This window comes from Tachypleus tridentatus, chromosome 1, assembly GCF_004210375.1.
Source record: "Tachypleus tridentatus isolate NWPU-2018 chromosome 1, ASM421037v1, whole genome shotgun sequence".
In the NCBI taxonomy this organism is placed as follows: Eukaryota; Metazoa; Arthropoda; class Merostomata; order Xiphosura; family Limulidae; genus Tachypleus; species Tachypleus tridentatus.
This window is the reverse complement of record NC_134825.1, coordinates 134,285,025-134,301,761: the sequence shown is the minus strand read 5'-3', so window position 1 is coordinate 134,301,761 and position 16,737 is coordinate 134,285,025. Positions and strand designations below refer to the sequence as shown.

At 31.7% G+C, this 16,737-nt stretch overlaps 1 protein-coding gene across 1 annotated transcript in view; it reads right to left on the bottom strand.

The window, feature by feature from the left end:
- The window catches only part of LOC143224794 (apolipophorins-like), a 145,321-nt gene that overhangs the window by 38,906 nt on the left and 89,678 nt on the right, over nucleotides 1–16,737 (bottom strand). Inside the window, exons 18-20 of the mRNA XM_076453108.1 lie at nucleotides 16,200–16,353; nucleotides 13,322–13,585; nucleotides 884–3,720 (exon numbers count right to left, since the gene is read on the bottom strand). Of these exons, the coding sequence (XP_076309223.1) occupies nucleotides 884–3,720; nucleotides 13,322–13,585; nucleotides 16,200–16,353 (3,255 nt within the window). The remainder of the gene's footprint in view (nucleotides 1–883; nucleotides 3,721–13,321; nucleotides 13,586–16,199; nucleotides 16,354–16,737) is intronic.

Genomic DNA, 16,737 nt, shown 5'->3' with positions numbered 1-16,737 from the left:
AAAGGTTATGTATACTTCTACAATAACATTTACAGTTAATATCTTTAATACTATTTATTAAGTTTGTTATATACCTCTTATGATAATTCATGCATTCATTTAACTAAACATGTTATGATTCTTTAAACAGCTGACTTTCATGCAACAACTTAACAAATTGCCAGCTTTACCATTTTCTAGTTTTTATGTATAAACGTGCATGATAATCAACTACTTAAAGTATATTGGGTTTTGTTGTCAGTTTTCATATTGTAAATAACAAAATGTTAAAAAACAACAATGTACATGGGTGAATTTTTATTCAAATGGCATATAAGACACATAGTCTATTCTAACCACAACTTTCATATCTTTTTATTAAAACAAATCTATAATAATAAAATTTAGGCAAATTCTGAGATATTAATAAACAAAGACAAAATAACTCCATGCTACATTAAAAGGAGGCTATCACTACATGTATGAATTTAAATGTATGACTATACATAAGTTTGTGTTTGTTTATTGTTAAACAAAAAGTCAAACAGTGAGTTATCTTGCTCATCATTGGTATCAGAACCCAGTTGTTATTGTTATAAACCTTCAGCCATTGGAAGGAAAGTAATTAATCATTTCACTGTGTTTTGGTATTCATATGCTACCATATGTATAATTTTCAGTATTATTTATACAAAGCTGACAGATAATGTACAATCTATACAGCTGTTGGTACAAGCTAGGTCTATCATAGAATCATTACTGATTACAATGACTTTATTTTCATGCATCACAGATCATGATTTGAAATGTAATTTAAACCTGTTGAAGTGGTATAAAATTTTTTTGCAGTAGTAAAATAAAGTTCAATATTTTAATTTACCCACAGTAAAAAAAACAAACTTACTCTTCTTAGTTCAGGATGTTTTATGATGATATTTCTCTGGAATTTTTCACTAGACAGTTCTTCATTATTGTTCTGTATATTAATTGTCAGTTTGTTTGAAGGATCTCTTTCAACATTTGTAATAATTTCAAAGTTTGTCTCATCATTATTGCTAATACTGTGTATTTCCACTGTTCGAGATGTCAAGAAGATCTTGAATTTCGAGGTAAGTTCTGATTTATGTTGTATTTGTGCTGCATATCCCAGTTTCTTGTTATTTGATCCAAACACTACCACACTCTCATAACTGTAAGGATCAGTATGAATGAGGAAGTCTAGAGATAGCTGTTGTGTCGAACATAAGTGAATTAATCCTCTTGCTTCATAATGCACATTACCTTGAATAGGTATGTATGGCATTTTGAGAAAACTATCTAAAATGAAACAATCTACAGGTCCTTGTAAAGAACAAACATGAATTACATGATGAAATTCTCCATGTGATATATTTGAATCTATGTGTATTTTAAAATGTGTAAATGAGCTGCCTCTTACTGTCAGTTCATATAACCTTTCACCCTTTCCTTTGATTTCATTTATAACATCAAACTTCAGCACCTCTTCTTTGTCATAATTAAAAACTAAGTTTGCAGTAAATCCACTTGTTTTATTTACTTTGATTATTTTAACAGATGCAACTTCTGTCTCATCTTTTTTCAAACCTACATCAACTCCGATACCAGCACTACTACTGTTGGCTCGAACATATGCATTATATGACGGTGTATACTGTGTCTCTAACTGAGCATTGCTATTAAAGTTCTTCCAGTCACTCATATCAAATTTACCACCAACTTTTAACTGTTTCTCATTGTTCACATCAACAACAGTCTCTACTAAATAGCTACCTGGTCTAAAGCTATATTGTGCTTTGAGTTTAGCCACATAAAAAGTAGAGTATGGAGTACTGATGAAAGAAACAAGCTTTATTCCATATCTATTTTTTTCCCATTTTGTGTTCATATGTATTTTCTTACCAGATCCAAGTGTAATATCTGTATCTACTTTAAAGCTTCTAGATGTGTAATCTCCAATGACTTTAATATCTTGAGATCTCCAATCCTCATGTGGAGTAGTAACTTTAGCCCTAGCATCAAAGTTACCAGAAGACCAGCCCTTATTATGTATAAAATTGATCCCTGTGTTGTACCCTTTTGTACGAGAACTTTGTACTAAAACTTCAGTATTCACAGAAGAGACTGATGGAGAGAAATCATGTGTATGGCTCATGTGGAACTTTTTTCCATCAATACTTTCATATGGAGACACAACAGAAACACCTCCATTCATTTTAAGAGCAGACCCTTGATTGTTATACTCACCAACAACTTCTACTTTTATAACGTCTTTATAATTTACCCTGCAAGAAAGGTTTGATTTCATTATTCCATTAGCCACTGTATGACTAGTAACAATATCAATTGTATTGTTTTTCATTTGAATTCCAAGTTCAAAATTATGTGGTCCTTCCAAAATGTTCTTATTAGCATCCCCAGAAAAGTTCACAAATATATCATTTTTATAATTCATCTTTGCCCACAAGATGTATTTATTACTTTTCCAACTTGGATATGTTTGAGATCCAATTTTAATGGCTAATTTGTCACTCGGATTTCGATTAGCATCCCAAGAAATGTCCATTTCAATGTTATTAATGTAAGAAGATGGATCTTTGGTGTAGGTAACTGAGCCAAGAATTCTTTGGCCATGAGATCGATGAGATCTTTGACTTAATGGTTTTACATGGAAATCAAGTTTTGCTGTTTCAGACACATCAGTGGATTGAATTCTAATAGAACCTTCTAAGAATGGAAAATTCAAACGCAACCCTGATGGTCCATTTCGAGCTAGTTTTACATCAACAACCATTATAGGGTTTCCTTCATACTTAGTGTGGCTTTCAAGGTTAAAAGCATTTCTAGTCATACGAAGCAAGCCCTTGTAATGGAGAGGAAGTTTCATACCTGGAGTTTCTATAGTAGCTTCAATTTCATTATGGGATTTGTGTTTCCTACTTTTACAACGATATGTGTAACCAATGTTAATATCTTCTTCATTTGGCAACTTGGTATAAAATTTGCCCTTATATTCTCCATTTGATCCTTCTATTAGATTTCTGATTATCATCTTTGGTTGCTCTGGCCACTCAAGTGTACTTTCTCCATAGATCTTTAATGGGTTTTTTGACTTTTGCTCATAATCTGTTGTCAGTTTTAGATGCTTATCATGGTCATATTTCAAGACAACAGAGATATTATACTTTATTTTAGAAGATATAAGTACATCTGTGGTTAAATTTAGACCGTAATTAATATCCCATGCTGGTGCAGTCACTTGGAATACATTATCAATTTCAACATTTAAACCTTGTGACTGATGTATCTTAACATTTGCAATATGAAATAAGTGAATATACTGGTCTTTGTTTGGAAGGCTATCTCCATAGTAGAGTTTTAAGTCATTTTCACTGTGATCCTGTTGTTTGTACTGAGTGTCCCAGCTCAAGTTCCAGTTGTACTCAGGATATTGACTAAACTGAACTTCAGTGGTAGTTTTATACTTTTTCAAAGAAGAGGTTCCTAAGTTCAATACTTTGGAGTTCATTTTTATACTATGCTGATTCTGGCCTTTGTTTTGATATTCAATTGTTAAATCTGTGGCAACACTTTGCTTCTCCTTTTTCACTGTCCCAAAGAGATGAGCATCAAAATATGGCAAACTAAGAGATACATCCGTGCTTAATTGTAAAAATGTCTTGAAATCCCAAAATGTCTTACTACCTTCTTTCATGATATTACCTGAAAAGAAAAGAAAAACCTAAGTTTAGCAAATAAAATTTAGCTTCATCTGTGGGGTTTCAAGTCCATTTATTTCCCCATGTAGTAACCTAAAGAAATCTTTAGCATATATCTACAAAATTGAACTTTGTTCAGAAAATTATTTGAGAAAGAATATTAAACAAAATCAAAACAATTTTTACTGCAATAAGAATATTTGGTTTTAATTACTTTATTATTTTGCATATTCACTAAAAATAATTATGGGAATAACAATATATTCAATTTAAACGATTTTTAAAGTACTTTTACATGTTTTACAATAGGATTTGTTTGTAACATGTAAGTATATTCCATTTAGATAACAAAACTTTAAATAATGTTACATGTTTCACAATAGGATGATCATACTTTTATAGATTTGTACTCTAAACTGATTTTCTACCATTTTCCTTTAATATTAAAATTGAAAACTATATTTATTTATATACCAAAATAGCATGGAATGCAATTCAGAAGAAGTTGTGTTTGCCATTATGCATAATCTATTTCTTGAACCACTTTCAAATTTTTAATAATTACTAAACCCCAAAATGTTTAAAGTTTATATGATTCAAACCTTCCACCTTTCTAAGCATTATTAAGTCTTTGTAAAGCAAAAATCATATTATTATGTGATGAATTAAAAAAAAAAAACATTTTTAACAAAGATGATGCCCCACTATTTAGGGTTGGAATTATAGGGTCATAGCCCCTAAACTTCACACTGGTGGCTAGGGCATTTGGGCCACAACAGGTATGTTTCTGAGTGGATCCAACCTGTAGCTATAGAGTAATATGTTCTGAACCACCAAAAGCATACTGGGAATCAAGCAATACTAAAGTGGAAAACTCTGTTCTCAACTTGAAGAAGTCCAAATGGCAACACCTCAAACTCAGAATGATGGAATTTAATATACCATACTCAACCTAAGGAATTAGAACTCATACAGTCTAGAATTACAAATCCTCATTTTCAGAGTTGTGGAAAATATTTTCTACAAACTGCTCAAACAAGAATCTGGGACATGACCAATCTGTATTTGGAATTATGAGAACAGAGTGGGCCCTCTTCCATGAAAAATGTAGTGAACTCTGAACTGATACTGATCAAAATCAGGGGCCAAACTCATCCTAACAAGAGAGCTGAGTGACAAATATGACCCAAATATATGTGAAAAAACATCCAGGGTCCAAAGTAGGAGGGCCTCAACCTCACCCTCTTCTCTACGAGTGGCGAAAAGTAATTCAAACACTCAGGAAGAATAATCTTTGTCCACAACCTCAGTGACTGAAAATTAAGAGTAATAAGAGCTCTCTACTTTTACTAGTAACATACATATTGGAGAGCCATGAAGAACAATGCTCTGAAAACAATGCAAGAGGCGAATCAAGTTCCCTAAATTTTTAAAAGCAAACTAACCATGATTTATATAATCCACTGTTTGGCAGGAACAGGCAGATTCCCCTTATGTTTTACCCATTTTAGTCCATAAGTGGCAGTCCAGCACAGTACAGTAATACCACCACTTCTGCTTCTAGGTGGTCTTATAGAACACCTCATTTCTACAGGGCCTGTGGTAACCAAAATAAAGTACATTGTTAGCGTTTGCTAGTTCAGATTTTTATTTGATAAAAGAATAACTGATTGTGCAACACACACTAGATAGCGAGATCCTATGAAAAAGAGGTGAGGGACACTAAAAAGGCAAGAAGTGACAAGATTAGTAAAAATACTCACCATTCTTTATTATCTGATGAATATGGTTAATATAGCAAAAAATAGTAGTCAAAACTCACAGAGTAAAATACTGTCAGATAATAAAAATAATGTGAAATAAAAATGTTGGGGAAGGTACACATACTTCCAATGTTATGGGCTGCTAAAGATATAGAAATGTGACAAATCTGATGAGAATGACTCATCAGATCCTCAAAAAAAAATACAAATTAAGAAATATGGATCACTTTTTGTACCCACCTTGTCAAAGTAACCAGGAATAAACCCAATATGAATAACATAATGCTTCAAAGCCCTCACTGGACATATGATCATGCAGAGGTTGAGACAGGTACAAGGCAACCTTACAAATTAAACCCCAATGTCGTGTGAAGAACTGCATAATCTCCATGCATGAAACACTTTGGAATATATGAGTTTAAAGTTTCAGATCATCACTCTCTCTGAAGAGAAAGTCTAAGAGGTTGGAACTCCTTATGGTACCACAGAAATAGAAACTAGGGTTGAGTCAGCTCATCTGGTGTTATCAGAAAACATAACAAGGGGTTGAACCAAGGCTCTGGGAAAGCATACAGAGGCAATCCTGTCCATTCCTGACTGAATACATCTATTGCCAATAATAGAGGGTGAGGTACCAGAGAAAAAAATGCTTGTAGCTGAGTATTCCAAGGGGTGGCAAATGCATCAATCATCGGTGTACCAAATCGAGAGCAAATCCAACAGAAAATTGCTTGATGAAGCATGCATTCTGTTGGGAGAATCCAGTTGGGTCAAAGCAATTGATTCATTACCAAATTCATAATCTCAGAATATGATAGACTAGTAGGATGATATGATGGGAGTGGTATAAATTTAAAAGATCCAAAGTTCCAAAGCAAAGACACCAGGACTGAGTGCCTCATTAATGAGATGTGTAAGACACTACTGTTGAATTGTCAGAAAGAATCATGATGATGATGCCCCTCAATAAATCCAGACCTTAAGACATTGCCCTTTGAACAGCAAGAAATTATAAAACTAATATGTACGAAAGCCTTGTTATTCATCCACAGGCCTTGGATTTTCTGGCTGTTGAGATATGGACCCCATGTTTGAAGCAAGATGTTCATGAAAAGATGGATCTCTAGACAAAGCTGTAGCAGAGGAATACCTATTTTTGTATTGTTCTCAACTAACTACCACTTAGGATAAAAAATATTGATCCTGCACAAGAACACTGGGAAATCCAGTGGAATGTTGTTTATGATATATTGGTTTTGTAGATGTCACTGAAGGAATCTCTATCCAAATTAATAAGAGATTTGAGTATTGTCTACATGTGCAAAGAAGAAAAGAACCATCTACACAGTGGGAGAAGGAGATGTGAGTAAGAGTCTGACTGTGTATTCCATATCAAGGAGACTGGCTGATACAAATGTTGAAAAGGACACCCACATGATGATGCATTGTGTTGGAGAGAGAAGAGATTTCTTGGCTCCAATAAGAAAACCCACCTTGGTTGCTTTGGGAAGCAGTAACTGAATGTAAATTTTCACCAGCTGAGGTGATGGTGCCAGCAGTAGCCAGTTATTTGCATAATGATGTGAGCACAGGCCCAGGGAATGTAGGTTATGAAAAAAATGAACATACAATATGGGAAAAGAAATAACTTGCCAATGCTAGTCTAAAGAACAAAGCCCTGAGCTTCAGCATCAGATCCTTCTGCACAAAACATAGATATTGGTGGGAAGAATTTGTTATGAGAAATTGAAGATAAATGTTTGAAATGCTGAACTTGCTCATTTACAGTTCTAGAGAAAAATCCCAACACAGAGTGTGAAATGACTCCCTTATGAACACTGAAGAATATAGAAATTGATTTAGATCAGAAAGATTGATGAGTGGATAATAATCTCCTATTTTCTTCAGTTTCTTCACAATAAACAGAGGGGAATTAGACCCTGGAAGAATTGGAATGATTCTCGCTACTGCCCCCTTGACCAGTAAATCTTCACAATGGAATGAAGTTACAAAAGTCAAGAGTGTGTAGGATGTGGAAACAGTATATACTCTAAAGACATATGTAGAATTCCAATCGAGTAGAGTAACCTTGTGGAAAAAGATAAAATCTATTCTGGATACCAGTAGACTGATGGACTGAAATAGGGGTGAATATGATCTCCTGTAGAAGACATGAAGAGTTAATAGACCAATAATGACAGGAGTGAATGTAGATGACTGACATCAATACTAAATTCTCAAGACTTTGGAACACCCAAAAAAATCAAGGGTGAAAGAGGGTCTCAGGTAATTCATGGAGCCCAGCATAAGGATAAGTGCAGAAGCTGACAATCAAACCAAGTCAGATGCTAACAATGTTTCCCAACTCATCACCAAATTGATAAGGCAATCATTGAGAGGCTTCCATGAAAAGATGTAGGAGAGGATAAACCTCTAAGCACCATTTTGGGATCAGATGAATCCTAGAAAACTGTGATCTATTCAGATTGATGACGGAGTCCATTTTGGAACTTTATATTTCAAGGAGTAAGTCTATTTTCTGAGAATCTAAATATTCTTTCACCACACAGTAAAATGCTGGAAAATTTGAATTTAAATTCTCTGCAGAAATTCCAGGATTACCCAGAAGTGCAGCCTCAGAATCCTCCAAAATAATGTAATAAAATAAAAATGACTCCAAACAAGGACATGTCCAGATTCAAACAAGAAAACCCCCACCCCAATTCTTCAGCAATGCTAGGTACCAGAAGTGGGATAGAAGAAACCTGATCTGCTTCTGTGCCAGATACAGTAATTCAGGAATTCATGACATTTATTTACATGCCAAACACATTTTATTTTACAAAACTCAAATGGGTAAAACAAAAATTCTCAGAGTATCTTCAATGACTGAATAACAGAGGAACCCTTTAATGAATGCTTTGAATAGATAGTGCATTAATGTAGATGGAGAGTGTTATTAGACAGATACTACCATGACAGTTAAGTGGAGAATAAAAGATTAGAGAAAGTGAGAAATGGTTAGACCTATGCTTAGATGGGGAAAGGAAAAAAAAGCATAGAAGTCAAGTAAAAGCTATAGTGTAATGAAGGTAAGTATGTTTTGGAAAAGAGGCAGTTATTTCCAGCTTGGGATACAACTGTGACAATAAACAGTGCAACAAAAATTTGTATGTAGGTTTGACTTCTTTTAATATATTTTAAAAGAATTAGACTATGTGCTGTTTGCTTATTTTTGAAATTTACCGTCAAGAAGTCACAAACATTAACCATAAAGAATTCTGCCCATATGAAAAACCTCATGCATGAAGTAAGTTGTTTCTGTCCAGAAATCAAGCAGCACTCGCTCAAGTAGTGTATATACACACTTGGATGGTCAATGGCACAACAAATGCAGAGGTAGCTAATGCCAGTGGTAACACAAGAACTGCATTTGTCATAATGCATCCAAAAGCAAGTAAATGGTAATAATACATGTGGGATCAGTATTTCAAAACTGTATACACAATCAAGATTCAGTGGTGTGCCAGTGGTTCAGTAACTTGTTGGCAGAACATACCAATGTATTTATAATAGCAAATGGCTGATTGAGTTGAACAGCAATACACAATATCACATAAATACAAGTGATAAAGGCAAATTACACAACTGCAGCATATAATTATCCAGAGTATTGGAAATACTGCCAGTACTGGAGTACAGTGAATGCTAAAGGATTGGTCCATACAGTCTTCCAAGCAATTAGTCATCTCCAGTAATTACAAGCAGGAGGAAAGAAGCTATGTCCAGGGTCAGCATTGATTACAGACAAATTGTAACTCCCACTGACATTTTTCCATTACTTCTAACAGATAAATGTATGAACATATTGAAAGAGACCCATTGGTTCCATATATTAAACCTGGCATTTTGTTAACAGTAAGTCAAATATTTGAGAAGAACAAAGATAAAACTGTTTTCACTATGAGAGATGACTTGAACAGATTTTGTGTCATACAGTTTGATCTGTGTAACATGCCTGCCACTTTGAAGAGGTTAATGGGGCTTACAAGTAGAGAAGAAATTTACAAAAATTCTGTTAAAATAACAGCAATAAAAACTGGTCTCAAAAGAAAAGTTTACAGTTTATTTAGACTTGTATTGCATTAGAAAAAGATTGTGACCAACTTCTACAATATCACCTCACCATTATAAGCTCTGACTAAAGTGGAGACATTATTCAGATAGAGTGAAGAATAATGCAGGCAGGAATTCCAGTCCTTGAATTGTGCTTTAACAAACGTCCTGGTACTGACATATCCATGAACGGATTTTCAACTACAACCACTAGGCAAAAAGACATTGTACAGACCTACATAGATGACACTTGGACCAGTTAAAACAAACTTTATTCTGACAACCATATTTATGAGTTTACAGTTACAGAATGATGTTTCTTGTTTCTGACATAGGCATCATTGGATTGTACTTACTACAAAACTTATCAATGAGTTTTACCTGTGCAATTGGTGAAATGATTGACATAAGTGGTGTGCTATGGTTTACTAAGAACAAAGTCTAGGCTATCTATGCTGGGTAATATGGTGAAAGACCATGCATGAAACAGGCTGGTTTCTGTCCAAAAATCAAACATGATTAGCTCTGACAGCTTATCCAATGAGAGGGAAAGAAGTCTTGGTATTTTTATGCAATTATGAATGATCAATTTTCCAGCTACATATTCAAATGTTCATTGGCTTAATATGCAAATTATAAGTGTCTGTGCTGTGTTAGCTCTGGAAAATTGAAATATCAAATTTTGCGTTTAAGTCCACAAATTTGCCACTGAACAACCAGGAGACAGAATAAATTAGATTAAAGGAGAAAGGGAAATTGATGTTGTGAATGTCTTTGCATAAGTGTGATAATATGGCTGAAATGATATTTATCAAATGATTCATCATATAGGAGGGAAAAGGGGTTTGTAAATCATTCTTCAAATAGGTTGGCTTTAACAGGTTTTGTGACTGGAAAATTACTACTGTAATTAAGTGATGGAGAGTATTAGCTGTGTAAGTACCTTAGGTTAGCAATATGAATATTTCTTATTGTAACAAATTTACTGTAATACATTTACTTTAATACCTACGTTGGTTTCAGTTTCAAGCATGTGATGTATATTGCCTATTCTTTAAATTTGTAGAAGATTCTTGAGAGTAAGAATCAACAAATTTACATTTTACAAAAGCACTAGCATATGTTTGAACACTGTTGAACATTCAAAAATCTTACCTTAAAAAATATAAACCAACAAGTCAAGAGACAGCAATAAAATATTGTTTGTTGGTTACAGTCAGTACACTGTAAGTCTCAGAAGCTATAACTGTGATGAATGTTTATTAAGCAGAAAACTACAGATACTTAACCAGGAACGTTTATAGATTTCAAACATCAAGAATTATTAAACTTCAAAGAATTAACTTTGGATGTTAGTATTTCTATGAGGAAACTATATATTGTTGTCAGTGAAAAACACTTGTGTGCTTCAAGCCATCAAGAGAAGTCTAACAGTGTATCAGTATATAATTAATTTTCTCGTTTTTGACCTGGACTGTAGATAAAATATTCAGTTCTTGACCTGAGAGAATACTCAGTATATTTTGTAAAGCTCTGTATATAAATCAATATTTGTAATAACTGTTATTATAAATTGTATCGTTGTTTGTACATAAGAAATAATTGTGTTATGAAAGAAAATAGTGTATATCAATCTTGTTGACAAATATTATAAATTAATATATATCAAAATTCAAATAACTTCTAAGTTAAAATTTCTGGCTATTTGAAATCATAATATGTGATGTACATAATGTAATAAACCAGAGACTCATCCAAGATAAATTTTATATGTAACATTATAAATTAGATGGGTTTTACAACTGTCCCAGGAAGAGCAAGTTAAAGTAAGCTTAACACTCCTACGAAAAGTGGGGCCTAATAGGCCCCACTTTTCGTAGGAGTGTTAACTTCCTTTGTTTTCTGATTACTTTATTTGTATAACTTTAAATTATAATAATTTTTAATTTTAGAAACAGATTTCTTGTGATCACACAGTTATCTTACATAGCACTTCTGTTTAAACAATATAGAGTAGGATACAATACAATAATCCTATGAGACAGTAAATGCAGTAAATTCAGGTTGAATTTAGCGCATGACCTTAATTGGATTTAAAATGTTTAATGCCAAAACTCTAAGAGAATTGTAAACCTCTATAGATGCAAGATATATAATGTAAAATATTTATATATGCAGAATTTTTACACTCCAATACAAATAAACTTACATGAAGATAAAAAGTAAGGTAACTAAGATTGAGAAAATTGCTGAATTAGTTGTCTGATTAGTGGCTTTGTGAGATGGTAGCCAACCCATCATAGCATTGCCTTAAACTTAGTAAATGTTTCCAATTAGCCTATGTAGTGACACAATAGTGGCAAAAAGAGCTGTGCTACTGGACATTTCAGCTCTTTCTAAGTGCACTTCATGTTAAGTAAGTTTATGATTACTTTCAACAAGTCAACAGTGAGGAATATCCTTACAATAATTGTAGGTAGTGTATTGATTATTTCACTTTGGTTTTGAGTTTATGTAAAATCAGTCATGATAGCTGGAGAAAATCAGTTAAGAATAGTTTAATCTTGTAACCACTGAACTAAAAGTAATATGCTGAGACTACTACAGGGTGTTTGGAAAGTCACTGTGCAATTATATACTTATTAACAGACATGTTTCAATATAGAATGCAGGAGGTAAATATGAATGACAATTATAAACAATGTTGAAAGTGACCCCCGTTGGCATCAATACAGGCCTGAATCCTTCTCATTTTGTTTCTAAACACCACTATCAGTTGCTGGCTTGAAATAGACTGAATAGACATATAATTACAAAACTGCACAGTGACTTTCCAAACATCATGTATAATAACTATTTGGCATGGAGTGAGAAAATATGCACCATAGACTAAAGTAAGTATGACCTGAAGATTTTACATTTTCACTCAAGCCAGCTGGTAGTGTTTAGAACCAAATGCATATCTTGTGATATTTTTGCATATGAACTGGGGAAAACCTTGAGTAGACAGAATAAGTAGTTCTTAAACTCAAAACAAATTATTGTTATGTTTGAAGCACCACTACTGAAATGCAAACATCTATGTGAAGCCCTACAAGTGTGAAGTCTTGCTTATCACCCATCATCTTGCCTCTACATCAGACTCTGCAAATGTTTTAATATGTACATTATTCACATATTTTTCTTTTACTTTCAGAGAGTATTTAAACACAAGTGAATTGCTGTCACTTGGAAGTTTTGACTACATTGTCACTGTAACCAGAAGTTGAGAGGAAACTCTAGAGGTTTGCATAGTTTCTTTTATGAAATACTTTTTTGTCCAATGGAAAAAAAAGTATTAATTTTTATTCATGTTTATTATACATGTATAAAGAAATTCATGAGTTTTTCTCAAGCTTATGCGAACCAATTTTTATTGTTCACAATGCATATATATGTGTGTGTGAGTTTGTATTCATCTACCTTAATCATTTTTTATGTATGCTTGATGCATGTTCATGTAAGTAGAGATAAAAATATACATTGCAGAAAATTAAGAATATTTTTATGAATACATTGCATAGAAGAATTATTCTCATGTCATAAATGGTATGTTATGTGAGCATGTAAAATTCTATGTTAAATCACATGAAATGAGGTTTGTAATGTCAGTGTGTAGAATTACATTTTTATATTGTTTCTTTCTTGTTACTCATCAAACTTTTAAACTAAGTTTGTGAAACTTACCTCGAATATATGGAGATTTCTTGCCAAGCTTGTTTGATTTAAGGTCAACTTTTATTTCATCTTTTGATCCAGTAGCATAAACAATAGACCCATAAAGAGTAATTGGTTCAGAATGTGGCCACAATATTTGCAGATTTGGTTTCATCTCTGTATGGTTCCCCTGACTGTTAATTTCTACTTCTGTTTTTGCCATGTATTTATTAACCTGGTCAGTTATCAACTGCAGTTTGGCTTCATGTGTATTATTTTTGAATGAAACAGAACCTGAAAAACAACAACATACATACACATATAATTTTTAAAAATAACAAAATAACATTCATCGACTGACTAGCTCAATGAATTAAACAGAAAGAAAAGTATACAAATAATTTTACAATCTTTGCCAGAAATATAAAACAACATTATCTTGGTGAAATAAGTGATAGGACGTTTGCTAAATATTGTTTAAATGTAGTCATCCAAAATAAAATGCTGTTCCATTCCAAATGAATCATGCATATTTTAAACAACTGAACTACAAACTTAACCTCACTGCTCTAGTTACTTTAGAAGTATTAACATTCATTTACTGTTTCAAAATACATTAAAATTGTAATTCATTGTTTTGCTTTAGTTCATATATAATTAATTTTATAATGTAATTTAACTTCTATGTGAATCATATCAATAAGAATGTTAATGATTCTTGATAGTTAACATTTACATGTTTTGTAAGCATAATTGCATTTTCCTAAAAAAAGCATTTGTTATGTAAAGAATGAGTTGATATGCTAAATTCTTTTATTAAAAATGCTTAAATATATATTTTATTTAAGAATATTTTTGTAATTCCTAACTTTTATAGTTATCAAAGCAGAATTTCAGAGACAGAAATAAGAGTTCACATTACTTGATATTCATTTCTTCATTAACTTCTGGAAATGAAAATTTAATAATAAAATACAAATATATGATAAATCTTACACACATGAAATAATGTATTTCAGAATGCCAATTAGTAGCTGAACTATCAGTCATTATATCAATTATATTCGTTATTGTTTCTTTAAGAAAAGCCCCTGAAAATGATGTTAAAATTTTAGTGAATTAAAGATTCTTCAGAAATAAGGTGCTAGATTGCATTAAATGTATTAAGCTATTGAACGTTTTAAATAATTTAAACATCATTAAACATTTATAGATTCTTAAAATGTGGTCAAAGTCTCCAACAAAATGATAAATGTTAAGATTTACATGTACGCTTTGGGATGTAGGCAAATATATCATATGACACCTCTAAGTGATCATATTTTGGGAAAACTGAAAATGAAAAAGCAAGAAATTGAATAAAATAAAATAATTATTAGTTTGTGGCTTACAGAGAAAGATCATTTGTTGCTCTCACAACTAATCAATAATTATTCATTGTTTAACAGTGCTGTAATAATTATTGTATTACTAGAATATACCTTGTAAAATATAATGAAGCAAGTACTACCACCCTCACTTTATAGTATACCCTAATCTCACATTTCATAGCTTATTGAAATAAATAAATTTTGGGAAAAAAGTGCAGTCAAAGGAGTCAAACAGTAATAAATTCCTAAGAGAACCAATCAAAATTAAGATCATTTGTGAAATTAATTTATATCATATTCATAGAATATGAATTTTGTAAACAAAATCAATTAGATTAACAAATTCTAATATTTAAAAAGCCAGTACCTTTTGGTAACACCACATTCTGAAAATGACTTTTATGTCATGTAACTTAACAAAAAAGTATAGTTCAATATTGTTGTTTGTTTATGTACTGAAGTACAAAATGAAACGTATAAACAACAAGACTGTAGAAATATTTGTTGATTTTTTTAATTTAGAGTCTCCACTGATTAAAGACATTTGTTTTTTCTTAATTTTGGCTAATAAAAAATAAAATATCTTAATTTAGAAACAATTTAAGTTTAAAATTAAATCTATACTTTTACTTTCTTGACAAATTTTATGCATTATTTCTAGATTGGGTGATTCCACACTACATCTTTACTTTAGGCTTATTATACCAACATTCACTATACTTATAAGTTTCATGACCATCACTTTCGACTCCCTTGCACCCTTGTCAGTAAAATCATAATAGGCAGCAAGTAATTAAATTATATCATTTGGATAAACGTATTATGACTCTTATTACACCTTGCATTCTAAAGAAATCAAGAATGATGTCACACACACTGGATTTATATGGGTTAGATTTTGGAATAAAACAAAGTGTTAAAATAGAGCTAGAATTACTATTTTGCTTAAACTTTGAATTTTAATATTCTGGTACACATTCAGTAACTGAAAGTATTCATTTCAATTCAAGTCAAGAAAGCAACATGACAAAAAGTTAATAAAAATAAATAAAATGTCAAAAGGGTTGTGTGTGCTTCCTAAAGAAAGTTATGCTACCTAGATGGTTAAAATTTTCAGATAATAAGTAAAGAAATACAATTTGAAGGTAAAAACCAAACCAAAAATTCTTGACAAGCACAGAATTATATATATATCTGTAAACATCAACATATCTCTTGCAGGGAAGTATTATAAATTCAATTTATTAGAACAAGTTTTAGAATAGCTCAAAAAGTGAAAAAATTCAATTTATCAAACTATTATTTAAACATAGATATTTACATCCCTGATAAATAGACTATATTTATAATTTTTTTACTCATTAAACTTTAAGGAACATTTTGCAAACTGGACAGTTCTACTGTCACAAGATATGCTGTCATATTTATTGCTTATTGTAAACAATTATTTCTATTTCTTCAATATTTCTTAAAATAACTAGATCTTTTTAAATCTAATCTTAATGTTCATGTTTAAAAAAATATATCTATTCACACACCTAAAGCTTCAATTCTTTTAAAAGGAGATATGAAGTCAAAAGTGACTGAAGATTCCTCCTTATGTATAATGGATCGGATTTCTAATGATATTTCTCGATTAATTGAAGAACCTGGAGTATTGAAGGTTATTTGGTAGAGTCGATCTTCAGTAGCCTGAAATTTAACATTACAAAGTATAATTTAAAAACTTTATACTATACATACACAATATGAAACCAAATAAATGAAATATATCCCACTTTCTTTATCATAAGTATTTAAAATGCTTAGAGAAATACAGAACCAAAAATAATGTCATTTGACATAAATGACCTGATTATTACATTTGAATGCCCCCCAGTAGCATAGCAGTATGTCTGCAAATTTACAATGCTAAAAAGTGGATAGTGCAACATGTAGCTTTGCACTTAACAACAAACAAACAAACATTTTAAAAAAATTCCTATGAAAAAAAAACATATATGTATTTTAGTTCTGAAATTTCAAACAACTTATTTCAAATGATAATGTGATAGATATCAACTCATCTATTATGTG